The 22,640-nt window shown below is 39.8% G+C and overlaps 1 protein-coding gene across 2 annotated transcripts in view; it reads left to right on the top strand.

Annotated features, from left to right (window-relative positions):
• Window positions 1-253: 253 nt before the first annotated feature.
• The window catches only part of LOC311070542 (NLR family CARD domain-containing protein 3-like), an 87,247-nt gene continuing 64,860 nt past the window's right edge, over window positions 254-22,640 (top strand). For both annotated transcript variants that reach the window (XM_084094453.1, XM_084094454.1), the window contains exons 1-6: window positions 254-336; window positions 14,595-14,873; window positions 14,977-15,069; window positions 16,669-18,457; window positions 18,720-18,893; window positions 19,734-19,907. In XM_084094453.1, coding sequence (XP_083950579.1) covers window positions 14,615-14,873; window positions 14,977-15,069; window positions 16,669-18,457; window positions 18,720-18,893; window positions 19,734-19,907 — 2,489 coding nt within the window. In that variant the 5' untranslated portion in view covers window positions 254-336; window positions 14,595-14,614. The remainder of the gene's footprint in view (window positions 337-14,594; window positions 14,874-14,976; window positions 15,070-16,668; window positions 18,458-18,719; window positions 18,894-19,733; window positions 19,908-22,640) is intronic.

Here is a 22,640-nt window from a genome sequence, read left to right as displayed (position 1 = left end):
GTTCCCCAGTTGACAAATGCCACATTAGCATTAAATTTGCCGCTGGTTACAGCAATGCCACCCTGACTGAAGATGCCAATGAGAACAATGACATCTGTCAAGCTGACACTGCTGAAACAGTGGATATCAATCATGAGGATCATCTTTAAAGGTGTAAAGACAAAAGTCACAACTCCTGTTGAAGAACTGGTTCTGTTAGTTTTCTGAAAAAGTTCTGGATTAACAAGTTTGAGTTCTGAAGAAAACAACTCCTCAGTCCTTTATGAAAAAATGCAGAACTGAAAGGAGTTCAAGTTCAGTGGAGGAACAAGCAACACCACATCATCATTATTCATGGTTAGTAAATACTAATTTATAAAATACTTATAGATACAGATTTAAAAGTGTCATGTATTTGTCATGTATCATGTAAAAAAGAAAATATTGCTTAGCACTAGCAGCACTGCCAACTTTTGAGTTTAGCTTGGTGTGAGAATTATAGAGCTGTATTTATTGTTTGAATTTTGTATAAAAAAAAATTTGAATTTGAAAGCTGAGACTTTTTATATCAAAGTAATCTGCTCTGTCTTGTCTGTCAGAATCAGTGTCTTTGCTTCATAATTTTTCACAGCGTGAGAATATGGTTGTGTAATGTGAGTAAGTGTGAGAACAGTGTCAATAGCGTGAGTCTCGCACTGAATGTCTGAGAGTTGGCAGCACTGGCACTAGTCTAGACTTGAAATTAAACTTTTCTCCCCGAATCACAGAAGCGAACACCATGAGATGCCATGAGATCTCTTATTTATTATTATATGTCAAGACATAGCAGAGAAAAACTATTTACTGGAAAGAGGGTCTTCATTCGTCAATACACAAAGGTTGGGCATTTATATGCTGACCAAAGGAACTTACATTATCTTTACAAGGTAGAGAAACGTGTTCATGTTTTAAAACTGAATGTATATCTCATGCTACACAATCCTCGTTCCTTAAAGAGAATATTTCAGTCAACATATGCATCAGTGGAAACTATGCTAGATTGCATTCACATTCCTCTGTGGTTAAAACTAACTCATCTCACTTCTCTCTATGTCCTTGGCATGCGATCCTCACACACACTTTCTGTGCGGATATATGGATGCTTATAAAAATGTTATAGCCATGAATAAAGGCTTTTATTTTTTTTAAATTCTCGAGTGCCTTGACCTTGTATAATTTTGCAAGTTGAACAATCCTGCAACGTGAACAACGTGAACGAGCATGCGCGGCGTGAGAGGTTGTAAGGGCTAGAGGGGAGGGGGGAGGGAGGGGATATATGGTATGTGATTATATGTTACATGTTGGTATTGTGGCGATGAGTATGGGCTTTAAATGGCAACAGACACGTTCTCAAATACTGAGCTATAATGAATCACGACTACGCCACCCCAGCCTTAACCCAGCTGGGGAAATACCCCTAAGAAAAAGGGGCACACAAATTCGTTTCTCCCTCCCACAATCACAAAAACACTAAGACGTGAATATGTATGAAAATATATACAATTCTTTATTTAATGTCATAAATAATTTGAAACAGGGTGTTAGAATCAGTCAAACACCGGGGCTGGACAGCCAGGCCACTACTTTGTATATGAGCAGCACAGTTCAATCAATGAACAGACATGTCACTCTCCTGACGGAGCTGGGGTGCACCATTAGCTGGGCAGGCTGAGCAATAAGCCTCAATTCGGCCTGCAAGGAGTACAAACCTTCCACAGCACACGCACACTTGTGAAATCCACTACAAGAAAACCTCTACCGCACACTCAAAGGAGAATCTGTCTTTGATCTGTTCACCATGCACAGGATGGCTAGCCTGCCCGCTTTTGGATCACCCCTGCTCCTGGAAAAGAAAGAAAAATAATTAACAAAAGAATATAAATAAAGCCTATAAGAAAACAGCATTAATGGTTATTGATGTTGCCAGCCTTAGGCAGTTAATGCCAAATAAACACACAGGATCAATGTACTATTGCTTACCGACAGGAAGGGCTGATAACACAACACAAAATAAATCAATTATATCAAAATCAAACCATAAACCAAATATCACAATCAAAAAAAGAAAGAAAACAAACCAAAACCAAGCAGCCGTACACCGCCCAGCTGTATACTACACAGCTGCCCGCAAGAACAGTTGTAGTTGTCAAAAACAGCTATCACAAAACAAAATAGAAACAAACAAAAGAAAACTAAAATGAAAACGAAACAACTGTACACAAAACGACTAAAAGCAAAACAGCAGCGTCACGGCCAAACCACGTTGCGATCAAACGCCCACTTTAATGGCCTAAAATACACAAGAAACAAGATTAAAACCACGCTTTTACCTTAAAAAGGACATAGAGACATGAGTGGGTTTACATACCAATCAGCAGGACTTCTGTTCAAATATCCGGCAGACCATTCCCTCATCCCATTCACTATACAGAGGAATTCACGCGTCATTTACAAAATAACTACAATCCCGTACCCGCATCCACACAATACAATAGACCTACCGTGCAGGAGAGCAGCAGTCACTCACAGCACGCTGTGTTATACGTGCGATCGACTCTTTTATTAAACTGGAACTACAGCGGCGATGTAGAGAAAAAAACCCGAGCAGTACCTCCAAACAGACACCAGCTGCACAGAAAAGTCAGTAAACACACACACAATCTAGACGCCAAACCATAACTATGGCAGACAAACACATACCTCCCACACAGAGCAATCGAGCACCGGCAACCAGGACACCGAGATGAATGCAAAGTTGACGCAATTTCCTACTACTCGGGGGATGCCCTTTATATAGTCCAAATAAAGCCGCTAACTAATAATGGGGCGGAGTGAGGCTTAAAGGAGTACTTCACCACAGTATGGATGGATGAATGTTTGTTTGAACTCTTTAGGTGTTTCCTAATATTTTTGAAAAATGTTATTCTGCAGATAGGGTTGGGCGATGCAGTTTGCCCTATATCATTCCACTTACATATAAAAATTAAATACAAAAATTATATAAAATAGTAGTTCAAATAAAATAATAATGCATACAAGGAGTATAAATATATGTTAAACACATTTAAAGTAGTAACTTGGAATGTAAATGGACTACAGGAGGGTTAAAAAAAACACAAAGTTATTTATCACTTGGAAAAAATGTCAGCTGACATAGTTTTTCTCCAAGAACTCCATTTTAAAGCCGGTCAAATAGAGTATTTGAAAAGAAGATGGGTAGGGGAGGCCTTTGAGGCAGTATATACATCCAGAAGTAGAGGAGTTGGGATACTGATTAATAAGAGAATACCCTTTAAAGTAACAACATGTAGCTTTTCAACCTTCATAATATATATCCAAGACCCTTGTGATAGTACATCGACTTACAATAGGTTGAATGAGACATCTGCCAGAGCCTGACAGGGTCTGTATCGCTTTTACTGGCACTCTGTAACTTCGGGGTGCGGGTAGTAACCAGCGCTCAAAAAGAACTACAAAATTCGACTGCTTTACGGCATACGTCACTTCGCCCACCACTTCCGCCGTGACAGGCCAACCAGCGCGTTTGTTTTCGTGCGTCTGTTTTCGTCATGGCTGAAGCAGCAGCGAAACATAAGAAGTCCAAGGTTTTGTCGGAGTAGAGTCGAAAGAGGAAAAAAGAAAGTGATAAACTAAAAGGCAGGACGAGGATCAATATTGGTCGAGCGTTTGCTCGCTGGCGTGAGCTAAAGGAGAAGGAGTGTTACTAGACCGATGCTGACTTGGCCGTCATGCTGTTGAACTAGTAAGTAAATTGCTTGCTTGCATACTATCTTTAGTTTTTCTAATCTGTTGTCTGCCTGGCTACGTTACGGAAACTATCTGGTCCTCCATTTATCTTCATGAATCAGCTAGTAGATGAGCGAATTATCAATCTGGTAGCTAGTAAACACTAATATGATGGTTAGGATGCTATCGCTATCATTCTCGTTCAGATTTGAGCATTGCAATCGACATGCAAACCGCAAATGTTTGAGTTAAAATGTTTAGTCTACTAAACATGTATAAATTATGAAAGGAGGAAGATTAATAATATTATCATCATTGCCCATATGAAAAAAACCTGCATGCTTCATATACAGTAACCGTAAATCATTTTACGACAGCGGTAATGGACAATTCCGCTTCCAACCTGTAGGGCGACCGCAGAGGAAAAGTTCCATGTTGTTGCTTTAAACTAGTGTCACAGTATTCAGATCCGTACGGTCGATACCTTATAATTAAATGCTAATTATTTGGGGAAGTTTATACGCTTTTGAGTATTTATAGGCCTCCGGCTTCAAATATGGCTTTTTTAAAAGATATTCAAACAAGATTGGATAGTTCACAAACAGGTCGGATAATCATGGGAGGAGACCTAAATAGCATCTTTAGTGTTTGTGACAGCACAACAAAAACTAGTAAATGTTCCAAAACATCTACAGAAATTTCTTTCTGTCAATGCTCTTCAAGATATATGGAGGACCTTACATCCAAACTCAAAAGATTATACTTATTATTCAAATCCACTGAATAGTTATAGTAGATTAGATTATCTTTTTGTGTCTCAGGGGGGAATTAATAATTGTATATCATGTGAAATTGACAATATTATGATATCTGATCATGCTTCAGTTGTCTGCACCATGACTCCGAAGGAAAACACCTTACATCATAGAATTTGGAGAATGAATAGGAAATACTTAATGGATGAGGAATTTGTTGCTTATGTAAAATAACAAAATAATATTTATATATAATAATAATAATAATATAAATAATATTTTTAATTTAACTAATGGGGGGGGGGGGGGGGGGTAATGATAGCCTTTGCAGCAAAAAGGAAAGTTAGCTTTGAGCGGAATATGGCTAAAATAAAACAGGACATTAATTTAATGGAAATACAACTTAAAAATGGGGACCAAACAATAAAAAGGAAATTGCAAGAAAAGAAAATAGAATTGGACACTATGCTGATGGATAAAGTTAAAGACCTTAGACAAAATTCAAATAAGCTTAATTATATATCTGCAAATAAATCAGGTAAACTGGCATCGATGGTCAAAAGGGTTACAAAGACTCAGGGCCCTATCTTCCACCCAGCGCAATTGACTTTGTACACCGACGCATGTGTCATTCCTATTTTGCACCCGCGCAAAGCGCGCTTTTCCCTCAACAGAAGCACGTCGCTAAACTAGGGAATGAACTTGCGCTCCCTGGGCGGTTCAGCGCAAAAAGGAGGCGTGTTCCGGCGCAAACGTTCCTTCATGCTATTTTGCAGGTTTAGAAAACAATTGCGCCACTAACCAGGAAAACATAGTTTAAAGTCAGTGGCGCGTTGCGCATGTTATTCATATGCTATTTTAAGGGTGCATGCTTGGCCATAATCAATGTAACGTGTGCACAACGCGCATACACTTTGATTCTCTCATCTACACAGAAGCAGCAGTTTTCATTTTTGCAAATCATACATTATTACGATAGATAGATAGATAGATAGATAGACAATTTATTATAAAAGCATACATCTAGCTTACACATTTACCCAAATTATCATACGCCTGTTTAACCGAAGCTTATTTGGGTGTGTTTCTCCATCCCCAATGTCACTTCTCTCTCTTTTACGGCCCTGACGAGAACGTTGCTCTCCTCGGCTGTGAAGTGCTCCTGGCGCGCGTCTGGCAGATCCGCCGTTACAATAGCAATTCGCTTTAGAACAAGCGCACCTGCTCTTAAAGGGAATGTGAGATGACGCTCTGATTGGTTTATTTCACGTTACGCCCAAACCACACCTATGAATAATGAAGCTACTTCAGACCAACCCATTTTAGATTTACGCCTGGCGAAAGAGTCATTCATCCCGCCGGTATAATAGCAACAGCGCCAAGACCCGCCCACAAAGTTACTTGCGCTTTGCGCTTGACACTTGCGTTTCAGATCATTAAAATAGGGCCCTCAGTCTATATCTTTAAAAGAGGAAGAATCAGATGATGTCATTATAAATAATGATATTATTAATAAAAGATTTAAGCAATTTTATGAACACTTGTATACAACAGAGGTTAAAGATGATGACCCAGATTCCTTTCTTAAATCGGTCAAATTACAGCGCTTATCAGTTCATCAAAAGGAAGATATACGGAAAGTCTTTACAACCTCTGAGATTGAAGCTGCAATTAAGGCATTTCCAGAAAAAAAGGCCCCTGGATCAGATGGCCTCCCTATTGAGTTTTACTCAACTTTCTGGCCAAATATTAGATCTTTGTTCCTGGAAGTTGTAAATTAATTTGTTAGTCAACAAAAGCTGCCAGAAACTATGTATCTTTCAACTATTTCTGTGATACCAAAACCAGGTCGTGAATGTAATAAGCCTTCTGATTTCAGGCCTATCAGCTTAATCAGTTGTGACAAGAAAATCATAACAAGAAAATCATAACAAAAGTAATGAATAATAGATTGGCACTAATCCTACCTAGCATTATCCATCATAACTGTAACGGTCACCAGCTGGAGTTGCCCTTGAGAGCCACTAGAGGGCACTCCACATAAGACTATTATCACTCTTAAACTACATTTCCCAGAACTCACTGCCTGGACTCATTATCACTTATCACTGATCACATTCACCTGTACCTCATTCACTGATTACATTCACCTTTGTCATATCATCCTGTTAGTCTCAGTCTGTCAATCTTGTTCATTCATTCACTCACTGCAAAGTCTTGTTAAGTGTTACACTGCATTTCTGAGTGTTTCCCTGGTTTTCTTGTTTCTTGTTTTTTTGATATCTTGCCCTGTTCCCTGGATTACTCTCTTGCCTCTGGTCCCTGCCTGCCTGCCTGTTTGTTTGTTTGTTTTGTTTTGTTTCTTTGTTTTGACTGCCTGCCTGTGTATGACCTTTGCCTGGATTTTGACTGCGATTCTGAACAACACTTTAAATAAACTGCATTTGGATCCTCAACCTTCGTGTCTCGGAGCAGTTCGTAACAATAACCAGGCTGGGTTTATTCCTAATAGGGATCTTAGAACTAATGTTAGAACATGTATATCCTTAACACAATATGCAAAAAAACATAATGTAGATTTGACTTTGATGGCAGTCGATGTCGAAAAAGCATTTGACTGCCTTGATTAGTCATATTTGTATAAAGTGCTTGAAACATTTGATTTCCCAGTAGAATTCATCAATATGGTAGAAACTGTGTATAGAGCCCCCAAAGCACAAGTCTACACCAATGGTGTTCTATCTGAGGCATTTTCGTTAAGCCGTGGAACTGCTCAAGGCTGTCCATTATCTCCAGCGCTATTCGCGATGGCTATTGAACCCTTGGCTGAGAAAATAAGACAGACAGATAACATAACGGGTATCACTATAGGCAAAAACAAATATAAATTAAGTTTTTTTGCTGACGATTTGTTGTTGTATCTAAGTGAGGTGGATATTTCAATCCCGAGTGTAATCAATATAATGAGTCAATTCTCAAAAATTTCAGGTTATAAAATTAACAGTTGCAAAACTGAAATTTTGACTATTGGCCAAAAACAAATAAACCCAGAGGTATTTAAACAATTTAAAGTACAAAGCTGTAAAATAAAATATTTAGGTTGTTATATCAGTGCAAATAAAATACAATTGTATAAGAGTAATTTTTTAACACTGAAAAATAATCTAAAATATAATCTCAATAACTACAGTGATCTCAAATTGAATTTAATTGGTAGAATAAATTTGGTAAAGATGATGTGGCTCTCTAAGTTTATTTACTTGTTTAAGTGTATTCCGTTGACACCACCAAAAACCTTTTTCAAGGAAATAAATTCCATAATTACATCTTTTATTTGGGCTGGAAAAACCCCAAGAATAAAAAGGAATCTATTGTTTTGCTCAAAATGGGAAGGAGGGTTAAACCTCTCTAATATGGAATTGTATCAGATAGCAGCTCAGATGTTTTATATTGATCGTATTATTAACTAGATGTACCGCATCGCGGTACAAAATATGACCGCCGCTCAGGCCTGCACTGGCTTTCCACAAAAATAAATGACGTTGAGTAATTTGGCTGTATTGCGTGTTTATGTATATACCTATAAAAAGTAATAGTATGTGCATGTCTGTGTGTGTGTGTGTGTGTGTGTGTGTGTGTGTTTGTGTATGTGTGTGTCTGTGTGTGTGTCTGTGCGTGTATGTATGTGTGTCTGTGCATGTGGATTTGTATGTGTGTGTATGGGTGTGTGTCTGTGCGTGTGGATGTCAGTGTGTGTGCATGCTTGCATTTGTTTGTATTCCTGCATGTGTGTGTGTGACAGTATCATCCTAAACCAGCAACCCTTCGCTCAACAGCACCATCTACAGGCCGATGAGTGTACAGTCACTAAATGTGCACATAAATGAATTTATTTTATACCCCCCCCATGGATGAAAGTGGCCCCCGGGGACCAAACGAAATTTTTCCGTAAAAGTCTAGTAGACCAACATACCATAAAAATTTCTTCATCCTTGGTGCCACGGTTCAGGTAGTTATTTAGGAAAAACTGCATTTTTTTGGGTTTGGGGGGGCCCAGCGCGGGGGGGGAGTGGCCCCTGGGGACCAAACGAAATTTTTCCTTAGAAGTCTAGTGGGGCTACATGCCCACCAAATTTCATGTTCCCCGGTGCTTCGGTGTCCCTGGTATCGTTGACGAAAAATTTACGGGGGCCCCAGCGCGGGGGGGGAAGTGGCCCCCGGGGACCAAACGAAATTTTTCCGTAAAAGTCTAGTAGACCAACATACCATAAAAATTTCTTCATCCTCGGTGCCACGGTTCAGGTAGTTATTTAGGAAAAACTGCATTTTTTTTGGGTTTGGGGGGGCCCAGCACGGGGGGGGGAGTGGCCCCCGGGGACCAAACGAAATTTTTCCTTAGAAGTCTAGTGGGGCTACATGCCCACCAAATTTCATGTTCCCCGGTGCTTCGGTGTCCCTGGTATCGTTGACGAAAAATTTATGGGGGCCCCAGCGCGGGGGGGGAAGTGGCCCCCGGGGACCAAACGAAATGTTTCCGTAAAAGTCTAGTAGACCAACATACCATAAAAATTTCTTCATCCTCGGTGCCACGGTTCAGGTAGTTATCTAGGAAAAACTGAATTTTTTTGGGTTTGGGGGGGCCCAGTGCGGGGGGGGAGTGGCCCCTGGGGACCAAACTAAATTTTTCCTTAGAAATCTAGAGGGGCTGCATGCCCACCAAATTTCATGTTCCCCGGTGCTTCGGTGTCCCTGGTATCGTTGACGAAAAATTTACGGGGGCCCCAGCGCGGGGGGGGAAGTGGCCCCCGGGGACCAAACGAAATTTTTCCGTAAAAGTCTAGTAGACCAACATACCATAAAAATTTCTTCATCCTCGGTGCCACGGTTCAGGTAGTTATTTAGGAAAAACTGCATTTTTTGGGGTTTGGGGGGGCCCAGCGCGGGGGGGGAGTGGCCCCCGGGGACCAAACGAAATTTTTCCTTAGAAGTCTAGTGGGGCTACATGCCCACCAAATTTCATGTTCCCCGGTGCTTCGGTGTCCCTGGTATCGTTGACGAAAAATTCAGTAAGGTGACGGGGGAAAAAAAAAAAAAAAAACTTTGACAATCCCTATATGACCGCTTTCGCTAATAAACAAAAAAATAAACAAAAACAGTTCAACTCTGTGTGGAAACCAATATTTGATGCTCTGTAATTAGCCCAACGCTAGCTCTGCTTAACTCAATCTGTATTTTATTTTATTTGTTTGTAAATCTAACATGGCAATGTTAAATTATTATTATTATTGTTTTATTTTTTTCCTCTTCACAGTTTATTTAACCCTTTAAAACCGACGGGAGCGCCGGCGCTCCCATTTGCGTGTGTCTGTTTAAGAGCCTATAGAAACTGAAACCAAATCGCTAGCTCAATAACTCTTTTTGCATTCAAAACCAGAGATGTAACATGTTCAGATCAAGCCTCCAACATGCTCCTGTTGCGTTGTTTTCACCCTCTAATGAGTCTGTACAAATTGTGTAATATGCGTTTACAAAAAAACACACAAAAATGCATTGCACGTCTTTGCACACATGTTCTGTAGATCTGCGATTGATAGCTACATCTTCCGATGCTCATTGACGTATTACGTTCTGTGCACTATGACCCCAAAGGTTGTCACATGTTGTGACGTCACAAGCTGCGTCATTTGACCATGCGTTTGACTCCCATTTGCTGTACCGGTATATTTCTTTCTTTTCGTTATTGTCTTTTTATCATTGCTTCATTTTATCATTTATTTCTCCTTTACACACTCACAAATACTCTTTTACAAATGCAAGAACATTCACACACACACGCGCGCACGTAACATTACGTCTAGTCTAAATGAAAGTACACGGACGCGGTTGTTTTGGCAATACTAATTGCGTCCGATGAAGATGAACTCTCCGTTTGCTCATCGGCTCCAGATTCCGTTTCAAGGACGAAACCGACTTTCTTGAAGGAATAGATCCGTCCCAGGAAGAAAGCCAGGTGTGTGCAGCCAAAGAAAGAGGTGCATTTTTGTGTGGTTTTTTTGTTTGTTTGTTTTTCTTTTGTTTTTGTAAACGCATATTACGCAATTTGTACAGACCTTTATATGAGTGTATCTTAGAAACTAATTAACAGTTCAAATAAATTCTGTATAGTTTTAAATTGTTTTATCAGGAAGAAAGCCAGGAATGCAGCCAAAGAAAGAAATGATGTGCAATGCATTTTTGTGTTTTTTGTTTGTTTGTTTGTTTTTCTTTTGTATTTGTAAACGCATATTACGCAATTTGTACAGACCTTTAAATGAGTGTATCTTAGAAACTAATTTATGTAAACAGTTCAAATCAATTCTGTATAGTTTTAAATTGTTTTATGCACGTTTTTCACATTGACAAGTTTGAGGTTGGCATTTAGCAAATTTCTGTATTGAATAAAATATGTAGAAAAAAAATATGAATTTTTTATTTTTCCTTTTGTTTATTGCACTTTTGAGATATTTATCTAGTTACTATTGATTTATTACAAATATAGCCTTCAAACTGGGAGAGTAAGGATTATTTTGATGTATGGCATATGAAAATGCTCAAAAGAATGACAGCACAGCATGTGAAAATACAAAGATATACTCTGGCAGAACTGTTCTATGGTAGGTCATAAAGGGTTAAGGAACACCACCAGTGTAATTTGTGTGTGTGTGTGTGGGCATGCGTGTGTGATTGAGACATTATTATTATTATTATTATTATGAATTTGGTAGATCAGTTTGTTTTGTTTTGTTAGCCGGTTGTTTTGTTAGCCGGTTGTCCTGCATCCTCAATAAACAAGTTACAGTTAGTCCAAAATGCAGCCGCTAGAGTTCTTACTAGATCAAGAAAATATGATCATATAACACCGATTTTATCATCACTGCATTGGTTACCTATAAAGTTCCGTATTAATTACAAGGTATTGCTACTGACTTATAAAGCTCTAAACGGCTTAGCTCCAGCCTATTTAACGGATCTTCTATCGCCATATAATCCATCGCGCTCTTTAAGATCACTAAATTCGAGGCTTTTGGTCATTCCTAGAATATCCAGATCCACCAAAGGAGGGAGAGCATTTTCACATTTAGCTCCAAAACTCTGGAATAGCCTTCCTGATACTGTTCGTTGCTCAGACTCGCTCTCCCAGTTTAAAACTAGATTAAAGACGCATCTCTTCAGCCAGGCATTCATATAACATTTTAAATCTTACTGTTCAAACTAAAATCTGGCCTCTAGTTCATAAACGCCAGAGGAGAACTGGCCCCCGACTGAGCCTGGGTTCTCCCAAGGTTTTTTTTCTCCATTGGGTCACCTGATGGAGTTTTAGGACACCTTTAGGTCACCTGATGGAGTTTTCGGTTCCTTGCCACTGTTGCCTTTGGCTTGCTCAGTTGGGGATATTTTGGGGATATTAATTTAATTTTATCAATCAATAAATTTACACTAGAAACAAACCTTGTTGTGTTATTCTGGTTTAATGCTGTGAAGCTGCTTTGATGCAATCTGTATTGTGAAAAGCGCTATATAAATATACTTGACTTGACTTGACTTGACTTGTTAGTGTGACGTGTCCTGTGTGTTGTAACTTGTTCTGGAATGTGTCTAAATGGTTTGTCATGTTTGTCTGCTGTCCTTTGTCTTGTGTGTAAAAGGGAAAAGGGGAAAAAATGAAAAAAAAGAAAGAAAGAAAAAGAAAAGAGTGCTGTATGTATAAAGTGAAGGGGAATGTGCATTGTGTTTTCTTTGTTGTTTGGTTGTTGTTGTTTTTTCCCCCTACTGCACAGAGGATTTTGTTTAGTACTGGTTAATACTTGGATGGAAAACCAGGTTGACCAGGTTTTAAGTTGCTCTATCTCTCTGTTTTCTTTGTACTTGCATAATAAAAACATCCATCCATCCAACCATTCTACCGCTTATCCGGGGCCGGGTCGCGGGGGCAGCAGTCTAAGCAGGGATGCCCAGACTTCCCTCTCCCTCGACACTTCCTCCAGCTCTTCCGGGGGGACACCGAGGCGTTCCCAGGCCAGACGGGAGACATAGTCTCTCCAGCGTGTCCTAGGTCTTCCCCGGGGTCTCCTCCCGGTGGGACATGCCCGGAACGCCAGGAAGGCGTCCAGGAGGCATCCGGAAAAGATGCCCGAGCCACCTCAACTGACCGATGTGGAGGAGCAGCGGCTCTACTCTGAGCTCCTCCCGAGTGACCGAGCTTCTCACCCTATCTCTTAGGGAGCGCCCAGCCACCCTGCGGAGAAAGCTCATTTCGGCCGCTTGTATCCGGGATCTTGTCCTTTCGGTCATGACCCACAGCTCATGACCATAGGTGAGAGTAGGAACGTAGATTGACCGGTAAATCGAGAGCTTCGCCTTGCGGCTCAGCTCCTTCTTCACCACGACAGACCGGTACAGCGACCGCATTACTGCAGAAGCTGCACCGATCCGTCTGTCAATCTCCCGTTCCATCCTTCCCTCACTCGTGAACAAGACCCCGAGATACTTGAACTCCTCCACTTGAGGCAGGAACTCTCCACCAACCTGAAGCGGGCAAGCCACCCTTTTCCGACTGAGGACCATGGCCTCGAATTTGGAGGTGCTGATTCTCATCCCGGCCGCTTCACACTCGGCTGCAAACCGTCCCAGCGCATGCTGGAGGTCCTGGTTTGATGAGGCCAACACGACCACATCATCCGCAAAGAGCAGAGATGAAATCGTGTGGTCCCCAAACCTGACCCCCTCCGGCCCCTGGCTGCGCCTAGAAATTCTGTCCATAAAAATTATGAACAGAACCGGTGACAAAGGGCAGCCCTGCCGGAGTCCAACACGCACCGGGAACAAGTCTGACTTACTGCTGGCAATACGAACCAAGCTCCTGCTCCGGTCGTACAGGGACCGGATAGCCCTTAGCAAAGGGCCCCGGACCCCATACTCCCGGAGCACCCTCCACAGGCCGCCGCGAGGGACACAGTCGAATGCCTTCTCCAAATCCACAAAACACATGTGGACTGGTTGGGCAAACTCCCATGAACCCTCCAGCACCCTGTAGAGGGTATAGAGCTGATCCAGTGTTCCACGACCGGGACGAAAACCACACAGTTCCTCCTGAATCCGAGGTTCTACTATCGGCCCTATAATAAAAACAATTAAAAAAAAAGAAAAAAGAACAATTCTGCATCAAAGAGCGCTGAGATACTGTCTTTATACTCTAGTTTGGATCTTATTCAATCAAATGTGTGTCTTGATGGCCGCTTTCATCACGTGAATTCAGTAAAAAAGGGCTTTGTTACGTCACAACTGTTTCCAAATGTTTCGAAATTTCGATGGTTCGCTGTTGGGGGCCGATCCCAATAAACCTGTGTTTATGGTTTTTACCTGATCTCAGATCAGTTTTATAGTTTTGTAGACATTTTAATGAGATGTTTGTGTAATTTGGTGATGGACAACCCTGCCATTCAACAATCTAAACTATGTTTCCTGTACAACGGCGTTACTCACTGCTTAACTACTGTAGTAGTATGATGCATCGTCGAAGAAATCAACTAATTCTAGTGTCAAAATGATAAATCTGTCAGATAACTCGTTTAGAGTAACATTACTAGAGCATAGACTGCCTTAATGTTGAGACAACAAATGGCAAAAGTGTAAAAGGGAAAAATTTAAAACAGAGAATATGAGGTGGTAAAGAAATAGTTCCCTATCGTTCGGTCACTACAACGTACGTCTCCGTTCCCTCCCTCAGGGAGCGAAGGTTACCATTTGTAACTGAGACATTCCCTATCGTTCGGTCACTATGACGTACGTCGTGGTGAACGACGAATAGGATTCCTATTTGTCATTCACCACAACGTACGTCTTCGTTCTCTCCCTCAGGGAACGAGGGTTACCATATGTAACCGAGACGATTTTCACAATGACTTTTGGAAATTACAGGGTGAACTTGTGCTAAATATTTTGTTGCTAGGGTATTCATTGCCAGCATGTTTTGAGCGCTTATGTCATCATGTTAAGAGTGACACTACTTCAGATCTTTTTCTTTTTATCCTGCAGCTGTGAATCTGTGAAGGGTGATGGCGTCTGTTAAAGAGCTGCTGTTAAACTCACTGAATAAACTGGTAAAAGCTGAACAGAAGACGTTTAAGTGGCACTTAGAGAAGGATCATGAGTGTATATCAAAGTCTGAAATGGAGAAAGCAGATATCTTAGACACAGTGGATAAGATGGTAGCATGTTTTGGATCAGAAGAAACTGTGAACATCACAGTGAAGGTCCTGAGGAAGATGAACCAGAACAATCTGGCTGGGCAGCTGGAGAACAAACACAAGCAAAGTAACATTTAATTCACTCTGTAATGTGATTGATTGTTTACCAATTTAATGGTTTGACTTGAACTTTGCTCTGCTGATGTGTTTATGTGACTTATGTTTCCCAGTGAGTGATCCTCTCTCTCACACACACTCAAGTCAGGCTGAAGGCAATATGAAGACGTCTGCAGCTGTTGGAGCTCATTCAGAAGAGATCAGGGGTAAATAATCCCCGTCTGTACATGGAAACAAGAGAAAATAAAACAGCAAGCGACAATTAGCCAAGAAGAACAGCAGCAGATCTTATTCAAGTACATTTATTAGAACAGACTGTCTAGTCATATTTACGAATGGTTAAATGGTTTACAAGTTTCAAGTTTTTGAAATAAAACTTCTACAAGCAACTTCTACATATGCATAACCCTAATACAGTCTCATGTCTTGTTTGGTGTGCTAGATGTCAATGTTTGATCAAAAAGCTTTTCATTATTTGGTCAGCATGGCCTTAAAGGAATAGTTTACTTAAAAAGGATAATTCTGGCATTTACTCACCCTCAAGTGGTTTCAAACCTTTATGAATTTCTTTCTTCTGCTAAAACAAAGGAAGATATTTTGAAGAATGTCGGTAACCAAACAGTTGATGGGCCCCATTGACTTCCACAGTAGAAAAAAAAATACTGTAAAGACCACCCATTGGCCCAGCGACGGAAATCCAATGGTATGGGCAGAGGGATAATGCGTGTATGTTTTTTCAGTGCTCCAGTGAAGTTCACTTAATTTATTGAAATTTAGTTTCAATATTACTTTAGCTCAACACTTTATCTGTCTCTAATTTCAAATGCTAATCAAATTTAGATTGTGTTTCTTATTAAAAAATAGTCATAAATATTGATTATAAATTAATTAAGATCTTTGATTATTCAGAGTATCCCATACTTTCAATTATTCATTCATTAAGGGACCCGATGCTGCACAGCGTCACACGCCCCGGGTTTACGTGGATCTCACGGACACAGCCTCGCCAGTCTGATCTTGGTCAGAGGGTGCAGGGTTTGCTAATACCTCTTAAGTCGGTTGGCTACTGCTCACTCATACAAAAAAGTGTAGTTTATTTAGCCATTTCCATACAACTTGCCAAGTCAGTGATAGACAGAAATCAAAAGGTCTTCAGATGACGTGCCACTGCTCCGTTCATATATGCGCCTTTAGTTTGACCTATCCTGGACACAGAGCTGAGTTAGCACCAGCCTCCTCTTAGTCTAGTAAAATAATGATTTCAGAATAATGCAGAATAATTCAATGAAAAGGAAAAACAATAGATTCACAAGATACATCATATGTGATATATAGACAATCTCAGTGAACTTTTAGTGACTTGAGGAGGGAGAGGGGGATGCATATATAAACAAGGAGATAAGTTTGGACAAGACAATTTCCTGTGCTCTCGATCTTCTGTCCAGGGTGCGTTTTATTGCTTTATTGCACGGAGAGTTTTGTCTTAGCAGGAAAATCAGTTCTTAAAATACATTCATACAGGCTTGAATCAACTTGAGGGTGAGTAAATGATGACTGTTTTTTCATTTTTAAGTGAACTATTCCGAGTCCAATAGTGTCAATCTGATAAATACAATTCCAATCGCATTCAAGTATTAATCAAGGCATTTCCATCATTTATGTTGTCAACTTCACCATAATCAGTGTAAGATGTGCATATAAACACTATAGCAGTAAGAATGTGATTCATTTGAATATAGTAGAAGCAGGAATTTATGAAAAACACAATCACTTACTTTTTGCTGTTTTTCCCCTCATTCTAAAAGGCTCAACTGCAGATGATAGAGAAACTACTCTTTGTGAATACACAGAAACCAGCCGCAGACTGAAGGACAAATTAAAACCGGACTACGAGCGGATATTAGTTGGTAATTCACAGACGGGTCATCGGGAATACCTGAACAATATTTACAATAATTTATATGTGGTTGGGAATGAGACTGGAGGAAGAGTGAACGACCATGAAGTGATACAGATCGAATCAAATCACAACCGACTGACTGCCAAGGAGACAGCAATCAAGTGTAATGACATGTTTAAACGAAACAAAAAAGTACTGACGATGGGGATCGCAGGAGTGGGAAAAACTGTCTCTGTCAATAAATTCATCCTTGACTGGGCTGAAGGAAAAGAAAATCAGGAAATAACCTTCATTTTTCCTCTGCCATTCCGTGAGCTAAACCTTATTACAGAGAACCGCAGTCTCATGGAACTGCTTCATGAACACTTCTTTAGTGATCCTAAAGAACTGCCCTCTCTTCCTGAAGATGATGGTAAAGTCTTGTTCATTTTTGATGGACTGGATGAATGCCGGTTCCCTTTGAGCTATAAAGAGGGTGGCAGATTTACAGATGTTCACAAAAAAACAACAGTGAGTAAGATTATAACAAGCCTCATCAAGGCACATCTGGTTCCCTCTGCTCTCATCTGGATCACATCCAGACCAGCAGCAGCCAGTCCGATACCCCGAAACTACATTGATCAAGTGACAGAGGTGCGAGGATTTAACGATGAGCAGAAAGAGCAATACTTCAAAAATAACAGCAGTCCTGAGGTTGCTGGAAACCTCATCAGTCACATCAAGAAATCCAGGAGTCTGTACATCATGTGCCACATCCCCGTCTTCTGCTGGATCTCTCTTATTGTTCTTCAGCCTCTACTGGCTCGAAAGAGCAATGCCAAAACTCCCACAACTCTCACAGGGATGTACACAAGCTTCTTAATTTCTCAGAAGAAACAGATGGAAGAAAAATACTGTGATGAGTCCGAACCTAATTCCAATGCAGTGTCTTTTGAAAAGATTATTCTGAAGCTTGGGAAACTGGCCTTTCAACAGCTAGAGAAAGGAAACCTGATTTTCTACAAAGAAGATCTTGAGGAATGTGGACTAGATGTCAGTGAAGGATCGTTGTACTCTGGGTTATGCACTCGAATGTTTCAGGAGGAAAAGGATTCAACAAGAAATGTTTACAGCTTCGTACATCTCAGCGTACAGGAATTCCTTGCTGCTCTTTATGTGTTTATGATGGGCAAAGATGAGAAAGCTGACCTATTTCTTCAATCCAGGAGAGAAAAACTGACATGGAAACTGTCCAAAAAGCCACTGTTTCAGCTTCATAATGCTGCAGTGAACAAAGCTTTGCAGAGTGAGAACGGGCACTTGGATCTTTTCCTTCGGTTCCTTCTGGGTCTGGAGTCCAATCAGAGTGACCTGAAGCGACTACTGCCAGGACTGGAACAGAAAACAGGGGACATGAAAAACACTGTTAACTATATCAAAAAGAAAATAGAGAAGGAGGAATCAGTAGAGAGGACCATCAATCTCTTCCACTGTCTGAGTGAACTGAAAGATGACTTTGTGGAGGAAATCCAGAAGAATCTGAGCTCAGGAAAACTTTCATCACAGAATCTCTCCTCTGCTCAATGGTCTGGTCTGGTGTTTGTGCTACAGATGTCAGAAGAGACTCAAAAGAAGTTTGAACTGCATAAATACAGAAGATCTGATGAAGCACTGGTGAGACTGCTGCCAGTGATCAAAAACACCAGAAGAGCACTGTAAGAGTCTCCTTTACATTCATTTATAAACACTGTTAGTCTTTTGTTATTGCCTTCATTTTAAATGGGTGACTTGCTGGCCTAGACTGTTCAGAAAAATTAATCAAAGTAATGTGTGTGAAAATAAATGCTGGTTTGATGTTTTATGAAGAGATAATTGTTTTGGCTTGGCTTAATACACTACAGTTAAAGGTTTTGTCAAACTCCAGTTTATAAACACTAATAAGCATTACTACTGCTCTTTGTTTTGTTCTCTACAAAGGCTACACAGCTGTAATCTCACAGCTCAGTCCTGTGAGAGTTTATCATCAGCTCTACAATCCTCAAACTCCTTTCTGAGAGAGCTGGACCTGAGTAACAATGACCTGCAGGATTCTGGAGTGAAGCTTCTTTCTGATGGACTGAATAATTCAAACTGTCAGCTGGAGATACTGAGGTGAATGTTTTTAAAATAATTAACTATGCTATAATCAGAGGGTGACTTAACCAGTAAGCAAGGTAAGCGGCCGCTTAGCACCGCTGATATTTTTCCATATTTATACAGACGTATGACCCACATGGACTGCATAAGTTTAAGAAAAATATTGTTTGGGGTGAGGGGAAGGGAATGGACTGTATGAAGATTGAATTTGCAACAGTTACTAAAAGTGTAAAATGCTTCTATTTCATGCATGATTTGCTTCTGACAGCACTTAACAAGCTAGCAGCACCATCTAGTGGCTGTGTGCAGGACACAGTTAGCATCTCAGCCAGGGTTCAAAATTAACACCACACACCAAATGGCGATTAACTGAAACGGAGTTACTTATCAGTTGGCTGGGATTTATTTATTTATTAATACTAACAATGCATTGTTGAGACAACAGGATATGGCTTAGTATGAATGTCAAATTGTGAAGGTTGTGATGTATTCATATAAATATACATTCTGACTGTAAGGACCAAGGTTAGAACTAGGCTGTGAGGGCTGAATATAGAAGGCTAATGATAAAGTCATTCCAAAACTGTAACTCCAGTTGTTCCAAGGGGTCAATACATAAAGCCAAGAGGGTGAGTGTTTCCCAAAAAGGCCAATTAAAAACATTTTGCAGGCCTAGACAGTTTAGAAAAATGAATAAAAGTAATGTGTATAAAAATAAATGCTGATTTGATGTTTTATGAAGAGATAATTGTTTTAGCTGTGCTTAATTCACTACAGTTAAAGGTTTTTTTTCAAGCTCCAGATTATAAACGCTAATAAACTTTACTACTGCTCTTTGCTTTGTTCTCTACACAGGCTACACAGCTGTAATCTCACAGCTCAGTCCTGTGAGAGTTTATCATCAGCTCTACAATCCTCAAACTCCTTTCTGAGAGAGCTGGACCTGAGTAACAATGACCTGCAGGATTCTGGAGTGAAGCTTCTTTCTGATGGACTGAAGAGTCCAAACTGTCAGCTGCAGACACTGAGGTGAATGGTTTTAAAATAATTAACCATGCTATAATCAGTGGGTGACTTAACCAGTAAGCAAGGTAAGCGGCCGCTTAGCACTGCTGATATTTTTCCATATTTATACAGACGTATGACCCACATGGACTGCCTAAGTTTAATAACAATATTGTTTGGGGTGAGGGGAAGGGAATGGACTGTATGAAGATTGAATTTGCAACAGTTACTAAAAGTGTAAAATGCTTCCATTTCATGCATGATTTGCTTCTGACAGCACTTAACATGCTAGCAGCACCATCTAGTGGCTGTGTGCAGGACACAGTTAGCATCTCAGCCAGGGTTCACAATTAACACCACACCAAATGGCGATTAACTGAAACAGAGTTACTTATCAGTTGGCTGGGATTTTTTTATTTATTAATACTAACAATGCATTGTTGAGAGAACAGGATATGGCTTAGTATGAATGTCAAATTGTGAAGGTTGTGATGTATTCATATAAATATACATTCTGACTGTAAGGACCAAGGTTAGAACTAGGCTGTGAGGGCTGAATGTAGAAGGCTAATGATAAAGTTATTCCAAAACTATAACTCCAGTTCTTCCAAGGGGTCAATACAAAAAGCCAAGAGGGTGAGTGTTTCCCGAAAAGGTCAATTAAAAACATCTAAAAATGTCAAAGAGAAAATATGAGAACAACAAAAGCAAATGTCAGAAAATCACATAGAGCAAATAAATCAAATTAATTCACAGGAGACATTTACCGAAGACTGGAGAGGTTGGTCTCAACATATCAAACACTAAGCAAAAAAACAGAGGAACCGAGCTACTTAAATACACTCACAGGAAATGAGGCACAGGTGAGAACAATAACACATGATACGATGGTGGGAAACTGAAATGAAACACAATGAGGGCCTCTAGTGGCCAAAACTAGTCAATAAACCTAACACTGACATGCTCTGTGTTTCAGAGTGAAGCATGGCACTGTATTCATTTACACACAAGCAACTCATGATCCTGTGTTTTCAGTGTGTCAGAGTGTCTCAGTTCACAGTAAATCAGTGGTCTCAACCTGAGCTCCTGGAGGGTCACTGTCCTGCAGAGTTTAAATCCTACCAGCTTCAAAACACCTGTCTGAAAGTTTTTAGTAATCCTGATGACTTTGCTGGATCAGATGTGTTTATTTCGGGTGGAGCTAAACTCTGCAGGGCGTTGGCCCTCGAGGAGCTGAGTTTGAGTCAACTGTAGTAAATGCTACTCCACATGAACTCCTGCAAGTGAGCTTGGGCCATGTCATGTCATTAAAGGTCTACGTTGTATCAGACTCTATTGACTTTTTTGCATTATGAACATTTACAGACCATGAAACTTTGACTTTTTATTATTAACAATTTCATATGCGGTCTGTGAACTGTGGTTTGTTCCCTATTTCTTAATATATTTACAATTTGTTATGGAGTTCTCTCCGAAAGTTCAGCGGAGAGAAAGTTTGTGTTGTGTGATAATGAGTAATGTTCGTACTAATGTAGTACATGTTTTTTTTTCCTTTTTTCCTTTCCTTTTGCGTTTTCTTTGTCCTTTCACTTAACCCTCTGGGGTCTGGGCTGTTTTTGGGGCCCTTGAGATGTTCTGACATGCCCTGACATTTGTGCTTTTTTCAGTTGCTTATAAACATATTAATGGCAAAGGTGTAAATTCACTCTATAAAGCACAAACAGGACTACAATAATATGTGAGCCATGTGTATGTACATGTTTTCATTTTTGAGAGAATAATATTTATGCATGGATATTGAAAAAAACTAAAAACTAAAATTTCTGAAATAAGGCCACAAAACACATAGTAAATATGTGTCAATAAGACTTTTGACTAATGGATGTCCTCGCCTAGAATTTTTTCTTCAAAATTATGTGAAAATAGTCTTGCTTTATCGTTCACATAAAACCATACATTGATTTAAATTGATGTAAAACAGGTTTTGCTTGGAAAGCCAATATGCGAGGGGGGCGTGAACGAGGAGTGGTTTACACCTTAGAATACAATGTCCCACCCACTCTGCATAATGATGAGTTATTCACTCAGGTGTGACAACTGACTGAGCCACAATGCAAGGACAAAAGATATATTTAGAAAAATACTTATATTGACCATTTAAGATTTTGCTTACATCTATCTTGTAAATATGTTTTGCTATTTTATTAAAAAGGTTACACTTACAACAATAATTACAATTTCAACAATATTTCAAGTGTACTCTTTCTTTGTAAAAAAAAAAAGATTATAGGCCTACATTTTATCTATGTATTCATTACTTTGAATATAGCCAACATTGGAACAGCTAACATCTTAGTTGATGACTTTATTTTTGACAAAAATAGTAGGCTATTTTATATATAGAAATTGCTAAACAAAAGCTTATTTGATGTGGCAGTATATTCTACAGTAAAAACTGTACCCAAATCTACTAAACAAAATGTTGTCTTTCATATTTCGCCTTACTGTAACGTTGTTTTCATGAAATATTAGTTCATATAAATGTTAATTTGCAGTTTAATACGTTGCTTATACAAATAGCCTACATTTTATTTCAACATATTTCAGTCGATTTTTACTCATCTCAGTATAGCAATACAGTTTGCTAAAACATCATCATTCATTCACACACGCGATTTAAATTTAACTTCTGGCAAAGATGAAGTTGACGATAGGCTTTTGACTCGCGATCTTCGCAGTAGGCTAGTGAACGCACCG

This window comes from Abramis brama (genome assembly GCF_963993115.1).
Source record: "Abramis brama genome assembly, chromosome: 20".
Lineage (NCBI taxonomy): Eukaryota > Metazoa > Chordata > Actinopteri > Cypriniformes > Leuciscidae > Abramis > Abramis brama.
Note: the sequence above shows the minus strand (reverse complement) of the source record. Positions and strands in the feature narration are given on the sequence as shown.